At 42.1% G+C, this 13,995-nt stretch overlaps 1 protein-coding gene across 4 annotated transcripts in view; it reads right to left on the bottom strand.

The window, feature by feature from the left end:
• QRICH1 (glutamine rich 1) overlaps positions 1 to 13,995 on the bottom strand; it is a 54,005-nt gene that overhangs the window by 1,884 nt on the left and 38,126 nt on the right. For all 4 annotated transcript variants that reach the window (XM_049716139.1, XM_012538292.3, XM_033413120.2 and 1 more), the window contains 6 exons: positions 8,921 to 9,098; positions 8,153 to 8,307; positions 6,683 to 6,797; positions 1,434 to 1,542; positions 924 to 1,075; positions 496 to 586 (listed from right to left, as the gene is read on the bottom strand). In XM_049716139.1, the coding sequence (XP_049572096.1) occupies positions 496 to 586; positions 924 to 1,075; positions 1,434 to 1,542; positions 6,683 to 6,797; positions 8,153 to 8,307; positions 8,921 to 9,098 (800 nt within the window). The remainder of the gene's footprint in view (positions 1 to 495; positions 587 to 923; positions 1,076 to 1,433; positions 1,543 to 6,682; positions 6,798 to 8,152; positions 8,308 to 8,920; positions 9,099 to 13,995) is intronic.

The raw sequence follows: 13,995 nt of genomic DNA, 5'->3' as shown, positions 1-13,995 counted from the left end.
CCCTGCTGGCCACATTAGGATTACGGTCTTTCTCTGTAGAGTAAAAGGAAACCACTAAAGGTCTTAATCTAAGTAACACGGCAAGACCTACAATGTAGAAAGATCTTCTGGCACTGCTGTTAAGACGATATACCAAACTGCAGGGGCAAGAGAGAATGAAAGCCAAGGAAAGGAGTTCCTCTTAGATTGACAGTGTTGGTGAGAAAGGTCAAGGCCAGGAAGATGCAGGGCTATGCTCAATATGTGACAGAGGCAGCCTCTCTGTACTGTCCTCCCTCTACTTTCATCCTCTCTCCATGAAAGTGGACCATAAGGGAGCAGTGCTGGGCACATGCTTTGGGAAAACCAATAAGGTTGCTTCTATATTTAGCTTTTCAGAAGTGTGTTTTTACTCCGCCTGTGACTAGAGAATGCTTTGGCACGTGCGCATGCATACACACACACACACACACACGCGCGCGCGCGCGTCACCCAGTCACAATAGAGCCTCCTCACCATTTAAAGAGGTAGAAATCGTAGAGCTTGATAGGACATCTCAGTGGATTCTCTGGATTTTCCGTCTGTTCTGCATACATGTCATCTGTAACTATAAAACATACCCCACCACCACCACAGACATGGCATCAGACTGCCTTTACTCAGGCTCAGATTAGAAACCTTAGGCTTCCAGCCATCCCAACCAGGAAATACTGGGAAGGAAAAGGGTGTGAGGCATGGGCAGTGAGTATAAAAGGAAAAGGCAGCTATCATTTCTGGGGCGTCTCTGCTTCTAGAAGAGTTTGAAGTTTATGGCTGGGGAGAAGGGAATGGAAAATTCCTATCCAGCAAATCCCAATCTTCACATTCATTACTAGTCCCCCAGGCACAAGGGCAGGGCAGGACTAGTAGCACCTGTTTCTGCAACCCCTACCTCTTTCCCCTACCTTTCTGGCCAGTCTGGTGTATCCCAAGTGCCTTCAGGTACCGAATACTCGTGCTTTTATCCTTAGGATTAGAGGGGTTCTTCTTTGTCTGTCGTAAGACCTTGGAGAAGGCCAGCTTCATGTGCTGGTCCACTGTCTTCAACAGGAAGTATCTGCACCACAAGTGAAAGCAAGGCAAAGGGAGGGGTGCCAGGAGGAGACCGTGACTTACCCTCCGCCATCAGGGCTTCAGAGGAGCCACTGCCCACACTCCCAGAATCTGGGCAAGCCCACACCCAAACACACTGTCTAGTGGAGGAATCTTATCAAGACTGATGGTAGGGATCTGGCAAGGCTGTCTGCCTCACTGGTCAGCACACAGAATGTAGCCAAGTGGGGCTGAGGGCTTTCAGTAGCTCAAAGGCTCTCAAGTATATGTCAAAGGTATTAGAAGTCCATCTGGATAGTTTCTACCCTCTTCACTGGGTAGATGCCAGCAGTGGCTAAGCATGGAGCCTCTAGAACACTTACTTGGTGTTAAAGAACATGAGGGTGGTCAGCAGGGTGGAAGGGGAGTGAGCGCCGAGCTGCTTGCACTCCCACAGCATCTCCTCAGTCACGTGGCTGGGCAGGACATAGCCTAGGAGGAACAGAGTACTGCTACAACAAGAGGATGGCAGGCAGTCCCTCAAAGGTGCAGGATGGCAGGTGTGAAGCACAACAGTACCACACAGGAGTACAAGCTTAACTGGAGAAGTCTTCCTGGGATATGGCAGAATCATCTGGAAAACTTGTTAAAACACAAACAGCTGAGTCCCAACCCAAGTTTCTGGGCAGGACCCGAAAATGTGTGTTTTCAACAAGTTCCTAACACCATACTTTGAGAACCACTGCCCTACATGATCACTCTCACCTGATGTTAATTCTTCCTTTAACTGCAGATTAATATGGGGTAGAAGGACATCCCTCAGAAACACCCAAAAGTATAAGCCAACCTCTCTGCATATATGCAAACTTCTCTGAAAAGAGGGTACAGAGCTTTCATTATACTTTCAAAGGTATCCAGGCCAGGGCCCAAAGAACTGGTATACATGCCCGTTTGCCCTTGTTAAACTTCTCATGTCTTCCATGTCTAGAAAGCAAACCCATTCTCATCCCCTTTGGAAAAAGGGGAGAATGATATTCAGATCTATTATAGGTTTCCTCCATAGGGCAAGTTTTACAGTAAGACCCTGGTTCATAAGCTAACTGAAAGCTGGACAGGGGTTAAGGCAGTGGTTTGATCAAGAGCCCTGGGCAGGCAGGTCTACACCAAAGGAAGATGAGACCTGGGCTGATCATCAAGCCCCCTTCATATGTTCATTCAACAGTCAATGTCCAAGTGTATGTGTGCCAGGGACTGAGGGCATGGTGAAACAGCAGCAGACACCAGCATTCTGCAGGAGTTTCAGGATTCTCCAGGCAGGGAGTGAGGGTGGCACTTCTTAGAAGCAGGGGAATGATCTGCCCAATACATTCCTTTTCTCTGTTCTTGCCAAAGCTGGCCCTCTGACTCCATTAGTGCACTTCCATCTCTTTAGGGAATGTTGGCCTCTACTATTCTATTTTGTGGCCCAATGGCAATGAGATAAACTTCCTTGCTCTCAGACAAATCTTAAGCGGGATGAGTGACAGAAGATAGCCCTTCTCAGGGAGGAGGGAAGGCCAGCCCTAAGAGTGGCCCCAGGCATACCGTGGCATGCCCTATTTTCCCTGGGTTCACTCTGCCACCCGGTGTCACTTCCCTATAATCACTTCTTAACAACACAACTTAAAGTGAACTTTAATGCCTGAAAACCAGAACTCCTGGCACGGGCAAAAGGAGATACAGATGGAAACAACATATAAAAGTCTCATAGTTCTGAATCTGAACTGCAAAGCATCAAAATGATCTATTTTATATTAATTTTTTTTAGTTAGGCCTAGAAACCCAAGGAGCAATGAGCACCCCTACCATCCAGACTGTGATAACGAAATACCATTTAACACTGAAAAGTACCAGGCTCCATGGAAAACTGATCAATTCCACACTGGGTGACAGAAAATGTCCAGGATAAGCCTGGAACATTCTGGCAAACCAGAAATCAAGGAAGTAGGGTCATGTCAAATGAACTTAAGAGCCAATTTAAAGAGGCTCCAAATGGCCAAAGATGGGACAATTTGTGCATCATTAAAGATAACAAGTGCAATGAATTGAATCATATTAATTATGTTTAAATTAATTAGCTCACAATGATTCTTTAAACAAACAAAAAAAACCCAGCTGGAGGAAGCTGGTGAACCAACTCATTACTGTGAAAACTACTAAACAAAGAAGAAGAAACAAGCCCTTATCCTGTCTCTTCTATACAATCTATACTGCTAGGAATTCAAAGAGTTCATGAGGAAAAGTTTCTCTTTGTATTTCAGCTAATAATGAAGTGATAACATTAGAATACCACTGCTTGCAACTCCTCATGAATTAATGGATCCAGACATTATGGGCACCTGATGGAAGTAAGTAACCCATCTATGATGTAACCTTGCCAAAAAAAAAATACACAAAAAAAACAAAACTTGATTAATCAAGTCTTTATATGCAACTACCAATTAACTGTAAATACAGGGGACAGAAGAATATGTTAAATTACAGCATGGAGATATAATAGCAAAAATTAGACTTTTTAAAAGGCTATTTTCTTCCATAAATAAATTGCAAGAAAAATAATCAAGGGGGAAATTAAAGATTAAAGCTAAACATTAAAAGGTATTACAGCAATTTCAACGTGCGGACCTCATCTGCAACTTAAACAAATAAAATTCTGATATTTATGGGACAATTAGAAATTCGAACAAAGGGTAGAATTTGATGACATTATGGACTTATCTTTTTTAAAAAAAGTATAATAATGGCATTGTGGGATGTCAATAACATATTAAAATATTTATGGATAAAGTGTCTGGGATTTACTTCAAAATAACACGGTGCGGGGAACAGGCAGTGTATATATGGAACAAGATTTGCCACGGGTACATGGGAGTGTCATTAATTTATTCTGTTTATTTTGTATGTGCTTGAAATTTCCATAATAAAATGTTTTAAAAAGCAAACTTTATATAGCCACACTTGGTTTGAAATTTTGCAGATCACATACAGTGATTCACTTACTCAGGTGTCTGTTCTAATGACATCCCCTCAGAGAGGCCTCCCTCCTAATGTACCCGTAATACTTTCCATTCTCTGTGCTTTGTTCTTCAAAGCACTTAATTATCATAAATTAATGTGATTATTTCTACAGTCTCGCCCGTTAGACTGTAAGCTTCATTTTGTTCACTACTGAATTATATTATGTACACCTGGAACTGCCTGGCACATAGTAGGCACTCAAAAAATGTTTAAACAGTATTTTTTTTAAAAGGTTAAGCATGTAACTATGACGACAAATGTTAACTAGACTAAATCACTTTGCAATATATACATACTGTATCAAATCATTGTTGTACACCTGAAACTAATATAATGTTATATGTCAACTATATCTCAATTTTAAAAAAAGATTAAGAAAAAGTTAAACACACATTTTATTAAATCCAGAGCCAGGATTAAAACTCAGATATTCGTGTGGACATAAGGTTTTCAACTCATTTGGGTAAATACAAAGAAGCATGACTGCTGGATCCTAAGGTAAGAGAATGCTTGCGAATTCAGCCATTCTAATAGGTATATAGTGGTACATTACTGTATGTATGTATGTATGTATGTATTTATGCATGCTGTGCCACGTGGCCTGCGTAATCTCAGTTCCACGACCAGGCACTGAACCCGAGGCACGACAGTGAAAGCTCCAAATCCTAATCAGTAGGCCACCAGGGAACTCCCATCACTGTTCTAATTTGCCATTTCCTGATGATATATGCTAAATATCTTTTCATATACTTACCTGCCAGCTTCTTTGGTGAGGCAACTGTTCAGATCCTTGACCCATTTTTTAATTGGGTTCTTTGTTTTGTTATTGTTGACTGTTAAGGGTTTTTTATATATTTTGGATCCCGGTCCTTTATCAGATATGTGTTTTGCAAAGATTTCCTCCCAGTCTGTGGCTTGTCTTTTCATTCTCTTAACAATGTCTTTCACAGAGAGTAAGTTTTTGTTTGTTTGTTTTTTAAATTTTAATAAAGTCCAACTTACCAATTTTTTCGTTTCACAGATTGTGCTTTTTGTGTTTTATCTAAAAAGTTACCAACAAACCTGAGGTCACCTAGATTTTCTCCTATTTTATCTTCTAGGAGTTTTTATACCTTTACATTTAGGTCTATGATTCATTTTTTTAAAAAATATGTGCATGTCCAGTTGTTCCAGCAGCGTTAGTTGAAAAGACTATCTTGGGAATCCCTGGCGGTCCAGTGGTTAGGACTTGGTGCTTTTCACTGCATGGCCCAGGTTCAATCCGCGGTCAGGGAACTAAGATCCCGCAAGCCACATGGCGAGGCCAAAAAAAATAAAAGAAAACAAAACAAAAGACTATCCTTTCTCCATTTAACTGCCTTTGCCCCCTGGTCAAAGATAAATTGGTTATATTCGTGTGGTTCTACTTCTGGACTCTCTATTCTGTTCCACGGATCTGTCTATTCTTTCACCAAAGACCTGCACACAATGTTTACAGCAGCTTTATTCATAATTACCGAAACGTGGAAACAACCAAAATGTCCTTTAATAGGTGAATGGATAAACAAACTGTGGCACATTCATAAAATGGAATATTATTCAGCAAAAAAAAGAAATGAGCTATCAAGCCATGAAAAGACATGCAGGAGCATTAAATGAAGTTATTGAAAGAAATTAACACTAAATTTTTCTAACTATATGACATTCTGGAAAAGGCAAGATTATGGAGACAGTAAAAAAGATCAGAGATTGCTAGAGAGTCAGGGGAATGGAGGGAGGGATGAATAAGTGGAACATGGGGGATTTTAAAGCAGTGAAACTTCTGTATGATACTGAATTGTAGATACATGTCATTATACATTTGTCAAAACCCACAGAAGATACAACCCAAGGAGTGAACTCTAATGTAAACTTCAGACTTTAGTTAATAATAATGTACCAAACATTGGCTCATCAATTTTAACAAATACACTACACTAATACAAGGTACTAATAATAGGGGAAACGCTGTGTGAGGGAGTATATGGGATTCTCTGTATCTCCTGCTCAGTTTTCCTGTAAACCTAAAACTGCTCTCAAAAATAGTTTATTTAAAAAAAAAAACAAAAAAAAAAACACCTCAAACATTCTACTGCGAAACTCATGTTCTTTCCAACACAACATGCTGCCCAGGTTATCCATGGGTAAAGCAAAAATTATGTTCTATATATGTAGAATGTATATTTAAACATAAGGGGGAAAAACTCAATATGTAATATAATTAACCTACAGATGAAATAGTTTATAATTCTTAATTTTTACAAGGATTCTAATTTGAATCAATAAATTTTAATAGGGAAAAAAAATGGAGTAACTACCCCACACTCTGCATGCCCCTGTGTCCTTGCCACACTGGAACCAGCCAGATTCTCTGTCTGGTGAGCCACATCAGGCCAAGCAGCACAGAGACTGATGTTAGGTGCCTGGGATTTATAGCCTCCTCACCCACAGGCTATATCACAGCTAGCCACACAAGTAGCTGATCTTTTTTTCCCCCCCAGGTGATCTTTTTAAAACCCAGGTGCTAAAGACATCCAAGGACTAGGAAGATTCTTACCAAGTGGAGTGACTCGGGGCTGAACGTCCTTCAGAACTTCATGCAGCCACTCCGTGAATCGAACATAATAAAGATCGGAGAAAATGTCATCAACCCGTCCATTTTCAAAAAGATACTAAAAGAAAAATAATCAATAAAAGTTGTCGGTAGTCTCTTGGGCAAGTTGTTGGTAGTCTCTTGGGCAAGTTGTTGTGGGGAAGCAAACATTTTTCTACCAGTACCCTCACCTCTCCCTACCCATTCCTCCCCCATTAACAAACCAACACACCAAGTCAAAACTGTCCAGCAGGGACTTCCCTGGTGGTCCAGTGGTTAAGAATCTGTCTTCCAATGCAGGGGACTTGGGTTCGATCCCTCATTGGGGAACTAAGATCCCACATGCTGCGGGGCTACTGAGCCCATGCACCACAACTAGAGAGAAGTCCACACGCCGCAACAAAAATCCTACGTGCCATGACAAAGAGCCAACGCAGCCAAATAAATAAATTAAAAAAAAAAACTGTCCAGTGTGCGGCACTTTCACAGTATACTTCAGCATGTGAACTGACTCTCACAACACTCTTGAGATTGGGTCAATGGGGCAGATTCTGTGAATGCTATTTCACCCAAGCAAGGCATTGTCTTGTGGTAGCAAAAATCACGATGTGGGCTCCAGGGCCAGCCTCTTATTAGCTGTGGTATAAGTTTAGTAACTCATGGGAATCTTTTAACTTTGGGGGCTCAGTTTCCTTGTTTGTAAAAGGAGATGACTGTGCCTGCCTTCCAGGAGTGAGAGAGCATGGAATGAGACAAAGCATGTAGAGCATTTCACCCAGTGCTCTGGGTGACTGGTTAAGAAAGAGGAACAAAGTGGGAGATGGGCTTTTCTCAGGCCTAAGCAACAGGGTGAGTCCTAGTTAGCAAGTGTTCTTCCATCATACTGTGGGCTTCTCCACAATAGCATTCAAACACTAAGAAATCCACCTCTGCTCTCCTAAACTGCCAGTCCTAAAATGAATTTCTTTGTTAATCTTCATCCTAGATGTCCTGACAACCTAACTACAGTTGTATATTCTAGCTAGACACTTCCAAATAATTATTTTGCATTAATGCAGGAAACAATGAGAAGACAAGCTACATGTCAGCACGAGACTTTGTTATGGATAAACTGCTTTTCTGCAAACTACATGTTTACTTTAATGAAAAGGGTTATATAAATGTTCCATGATAAAAAAAGGCTCTAAGGTAATATATCAAATATTTTAATAGATGTTTCTCTAGATAGTGGGATTATGATGATGTTTTATTTTTTAAAGTGAACATGTAGATCTTTTCCAATTTTAAAAAACATACATTTAAAAATTCACTATATAGTTGAAAGAGAATGTCTTTATTGTAACCACTTGCCTGTCATTTTACTAATTTGACTACCCAGCAAATACCCAATGGGAACACAGCTCAAACATGTTCCTGTGAAGTTCTGTTTCCTACCTTTTGAATACACAGGAAAATATAGTACAGCACATCTGGGTCATAGGGTTCACCTTCTCCATTTCGAGCTTCCCGTGTCATTAGACAGAGCCCATAATTCAACTCGGCCACAGCAGAAGAGATGAGATCTTCCTGGAATCGCAGCAACTGACGCCCTGCAACACAAGCCCCAGAGGTGAGTGAGGGTCCTGGCAACAGCCGTCCCTTTACTGGTTGCTCATATCCCTGGAAGGAGGTTTCAGAGCAGACACCACCCATGAAGGCACTGGGATGAAAATGGTCACTTGTATCTACGATCAGAACTAGCCTACAAAGACAATAATCCTGTTTGCCCTATTACACAAAGGGTTTCCTTACCAAAATCCTTCCTACCTCACGTATCCCCCCAATTATTATTAGGACCAAGACATGAAAGCAAAAACACAAAATCCACCCTCTGTAATATGAGGAAGTACGTGAGGATAATGCTAAGGAAGAGGGCCCCTGAGTGCACTCACTAATTCATATCTCCTCCCAGAAGTCTCTCTGTCCCAGAAATCCATGTGTACAAAAATGCCTGATCTTGGGCAAACCCCACAAATTCTGCTCATTTATAGTAGGTCTGGCCTGCTTGTTGCTTGTCTTGAATTCAGCATACTATTTCAGATGGTGCGCCCTAGTGCCCAGAGAGCCAAGGGACACCACTTTCCTGCCATTCTGTCCTCCTGCTGCTTAAGTACCATTGCATTTTTGCCAGAGTCCAACCCTCTTTCCCTCCTAAACACTTACTCCCAATGGGCGCCAGTCTGTTCTGAGCATCCTTCTCTAGCTCAGCGTTCTTGGTCTGTGCCCAGTTTTTCCATACTTCAAGCCCTTCTTCTGGCTTCAGAGAATTTGGAAGCAGAAGTTCTGGGGAAGGCTGTGGCTGTGACTGTGGTTCAACTTCAGCAACTTGGACAGTTTGAGCCTATGAGAGAGAAACCATCAAAATGTGTCAAAAGGCCTTTTGGCAAAACTGCTGGAAAAATGTTACTTATAGTAAAAAACAAAAACAAAACACAAATGTACCATACTAATGTTAGATGTTAATAACTGCAGAAATTGGGTGTGGGGTTTATGGAAATTCTGTAATTTTTCTGTAAGTCTAAAACTGCTCTAAAAAAAAAAAATCTCAAAAAAAAAAGTTATAGTTCTTTTAATTAAAAAACCTCTCTTCTCCTTGCTGTCGTACTTCCAAGAACCTCTGGAGTTCTATTCTTTACTCCAGAGACAGCAAAGACTAGTGCAAAGCTCCTTAGTCTTGGCTGTACTTTTGAATCTCTGATTTTTTTTTTTTTTGTGGTATGCAGTCCTCTCACTGTTGTGGCCTCTCCCGTTGTGGAGCACAGGCTCCGGATGCACAGGCTCAGCGGCCATGGCTCACGGGCCCAGCCGCTCCGCGGCATGTGGGATCTTCCCGGACTGGGACACGAACCCATGTCCCCTGCATTGGCAGGCGGACTCTCAACCACTGTGCCACCACGGAAGCCCTGAATCTCTGATTTAAAAACACCAATACCTGAGCTCCACCCCAGAATCTCTTTTTAAAGAGGTATCAGTCTTTTTAAAACCTTCCCACGTAAAAAGGCAATTCTAACGTTTAGTCACTGCTCAGAACTTACTGGCACAAAGCACTGCTCATCAAACTACAATGCGCAAATAAACCCCTTGGGGATTTTATTAAAATGCAGATTCTAATTAGAAAGATCTCAGGTGGGACCTGAGATTCTGCATTTCTAACAAGCTCCCAAATAAGGGAGCTGGTCTGCAGACTATACTTTGAGTACCAAGTGTCCAGACTGTTAAACTTGGTTGCACCTTAAAATCATCTGGCTGATTTTAAAAAACACCCATGCCTGGGCCTTATCCACAGAGATTCTGATTTAACTGGTCAAAGGTGGAAGCCTGCCAGCAGTATTTTTAAAAGCTCTCCAGGTGATTCTAATGTCCAGTCATGGTTGAAAATCATCCTTCATGTTCCTCTCAATAATACTGCTTTGGCTCATAAGGACATTTTCTAGAGACAGGAGGCACTGTTTTACCTTCCTGCCTCCAAAGGAAGAGTAGTCCCATCCTCAACGGTCTGACAGCCAAACCATGCAGCCAAAGGGGCAGAGAATGTCCATGACCTTCAATCACAATCCCCATCAGGCAGGAGAGACACCAACACAGATACAAAGCACAGGTTCTTGGGTCTCACACATCTATCTACATTGGGAACAAATTCCCTTGAGCAATTTTCCATGCCAGGGCCTACTAAAGGGCTGAAGAAAGCCAAATCATTCAAATTGAAGGCAAAATAATTTATTCATGACACAAATTTGCTTATCAATAAATAAAAATAAAAACTACCCTACTAGCTTTGATATAAGATACATGATCAAACAAGGAAATAAAGAAATACCAGTGCTAGGCCCTTAAATGTCTGTCAACCCTGGAGCTCCCCTCTAGACACACTTCTCAGTTCAACTACCATTCTCCTTGGTGAGTCTCAACCACCTTCCCAGTTTAGATCTCCATGTTTGTGGAAATGATTGCTAACTCTGTGACTCTAAGCTAGATGGTCCCTTAATATACCCAGTGGGTACTGTACATCTCCAGCTGAACATCTGAAAGCCACCTCACATTAACATCTACGGAGAGAATTCATCACTTTGCCCATCCAGAAGTATTCTCCTCAGAGTTCCCTCTCTTACCTTGTTCAATGGCAACACCATCTACCCAAGCTAGAAATCTAGTAGGAGTCTGACTGGGTAAGTAGGTGGGGGCCAGAGGATTTAGGGCAGTGCTTCTCTGTCTTATTAGCCAGGGTCCCTTCACTGTGTGCCTCCACCCACTACATGTAACACTCCTAATCATCCCGACAACGAAAATTCTTCTACACATGTTCAAATGTCTATCAGTGGGTAGGGGAAGTAGAAGTCTCATCCAGGTTGAAAACTACTGATTCAAGTAAGGCCTTCTACACTTGGTGTAGAGTTTTTCCTATTTGTAATGGAGACCTTAAAAGAGTTTTAAGTTGGGAAGTGACATAATCTTACATTTTAAGGAAATTATTCTTGAGCTGTAGAAAATGGATTAAAGAGCAAAAGTGGAAGTAGGTGCTGGTGGCCAAGACCAGGATGGTGGCAGTGAAATGATTTAAGAGATTCTGAGAAGTTTGGTGGTAGAATCAATGTGGCTTGTTGATGAATTGACTGTGAGGAGTACAGTAAAGCAGACTCAAGGATCTCAAGGATGACTCCTGGGTTTCTGGCTTAAACAAATGGGTGGATGATGGTATCACTTTTTGAGATGGGATAGTTTTTGATAGTAGTAGAGGGGATGCTAATGAAGTGCTGATATATGTTTAACAAATGCAAGTAAATAAATAAGTAGGCTGCTGAATGTATGGGAAAGGTCCTAAGGGGAAAGGTACAGTCTAGGGATAAAGATCTGTGTGTTAATGCAGTACATGGTATAAGACATGGGCTCTAGAGCCAGCCTGTCCAAGGCTGAATGCCAACTCTCCCACTTACTAAAAGGTGGCTTTGGCCTTGTTGTTTAATCTCTCTGTGCCTCAGTTTCTTCATTTGTAAAATGGAGATAGTAGTACACACTTCTTAAGGTTGGTGTGAGAATTAAATGAGTTAATATATGCAACACTAAGGACAGTGCCTGGCAGATAGTGTCAGTGATTATCACCTTCTGCAGCAGACATCTAGAGGATTCTGAAAATCATGACAATGGAGAGAAATCCCTTAGGGAGAAAAGAGGGTTAGTACAGAGCTTTGAGAAACAACATGTATGGCTCCGACAGAAGAGAAGGAGGCTTCAGCAAAGTCTCCTGAGAAGGAAAAATAACCAGTGGGGTAGGAGGAAGACCAGGAGTGCATAATAACATGGAAGTCCAAAGGAGAGTTTCAAGAAGGCAGGCATGGTCTGTTGTGCTGTGTGTTGCTATAAGTGAGATAAAAACAGACACGTCTGTTGGATCTGGCCACGGGGAGGTAGGTCACTGATGACCTTAACAAGAGCAGACCCAGTCATGAGTTGAAGGGAAAACTGGTTAGCAAGTAGAGTCAGCCTGTGCAGATAATCCTTTTGAGAACTCTGGGAATAAAGTAAAGTGGAGAAATAGGGGAACAGATGGAGGTGGGTGTGAGGTCAAGGGAGGGAGGTTTAGCCACAAATCTGGTTTTAAAGATAGGATATAAAAGAGCTTTCAAAAAGGGTATGCCAGGTGAAGGAACACATCAGCGCTCCTTAGGGTTCAACTCACATCACAGCACAATTATCTTCCCATGGGCTACGAGGGCTCCAAGGGCAGACTCTCTTATTCACCTCTGTTTCCCAGCACCTAGAACAGAGCCTGATAAGGAGAGCAGAGGGATATTTGTGGTGTAAATGGACAAACTCATCTTTCCTGCATGATGGGTATTCTTCCCAATTTTTCTTTTTCTGGTAATAACCCTTGACATACGTCGCTATAAGACTTTGCCAAAGGAGACACAGCCTCTGAAGAACATGAAGAACGCTAAAATGAACTTACTAAAATGAACTCTAGAAAAGATTTTCCTGCTGAAGGGCCCAGATGTGCAAATTACAAGCAGAGCCCAATGAGCAACAAGAGTCCTGAATTGCAAATTGGAACATCAGGCCCAGGAGAGCAGAGGAGAGGCCTGATATGCTCCATCCCTGTCAGCAAAAGGTCAGCACAGAGCACCATTACAAGTCTCCTGTCCAGTCTCTCCTACATGCAATCAATTCTACACACCAGTAATTGATTCTTCTTATTACCACGACTCTTAGGATTCTGGAAAATTTTCCTACCACAGATCGTATCAGCTCTTCACTTCGGGAAGATAGCCCCTTTGCCCCCTGTACTAAATCCTCTCCCATGGTTCTCCTCCTCTCATGTTAACCTAGGCCATATCACTTGTGTCCACCCCTGGCTCTTATTCATCCTGCTCCATCCTTCTGTCAATCTAAGCTATAAACTAGAGATCAAATGCCATTTTTTCCACAAAGATACCTCTGCTGACATTTAACCTAGATTGATTTCTGAATTCCCAGCTTGACTTTGTGTGTGTAGCACACGTTGTCACACTTGATTATGCTGCTTTATACTTTACAGAAACAAATCATATGTTCTCACTTCCACTACACTATAAGCTACCCGAAGCAATGACACTGTCTTGTTCTACTTCTAGGCCTGACAGCTGGATATTTAATAGGTCCTTAACAAAGTCACTTAAGATTAACATACTGTTGCCTCTATGAAACCACTCGGTCAGCTTTTGCTTACCCAATCATTTACGTCTTGAGTTTCTGAGTGTGGTCCCTGGTCTAACAGTGCTTTGTTTGTGCCAGCTCCCTCACATGCATTCCCAGAGCTCCTGTGCTGAGGCACACTACCTTCACCAGTCCCATGAGACCAGAGGCCCTACATCCACTCTAAATGTCTGCTAGACAAGGGACCAGAAACTTTACTAACAGTCTTAAAAGGTGGATCTGTGATAGCCTTAAGAAGATTAACAATTAGAAAAGATAAAAGAGCCAAGCAATTTTAAAGTTAAAATTTCAACAGTTCTGGGCTTTCCTGGTGGCACAGTGGTTGAGAATCCACCTGCCAATGCAGGGGACACGGGTTCGATCCCTGGTCCGGGAAGATTCCTACATGCCGCAGAGGAACTAAGCCTGTGCGCCACAACTACTGGGCCTGTGCTCTGGAGCCCACGAGCCACAACTACTGAGCCTACGTGACACAACTACTGAAGCCCGTGCGCCTAGAGCCAGTGCTTCACAACAAGAGAAGCCACCACAATGAGTAGCCCCCGCTCACT

Source organism: Orcinus orca, chromosome 10 (assembly GCF_937001465.1).
Source record: "Orcinus orca chromosome 10, mOrcOrc1.1, whole genome shotgun sequence".
Lineage (NCBI taxonomy): Eukaryota > Metazoa > Chordata > Mammalia > Artiodactyla > Delphinidae > Orcinus > Orcinus orca.
This window is presented reverse-complemented; position numbering and strand designations above follow the sequence as displayed.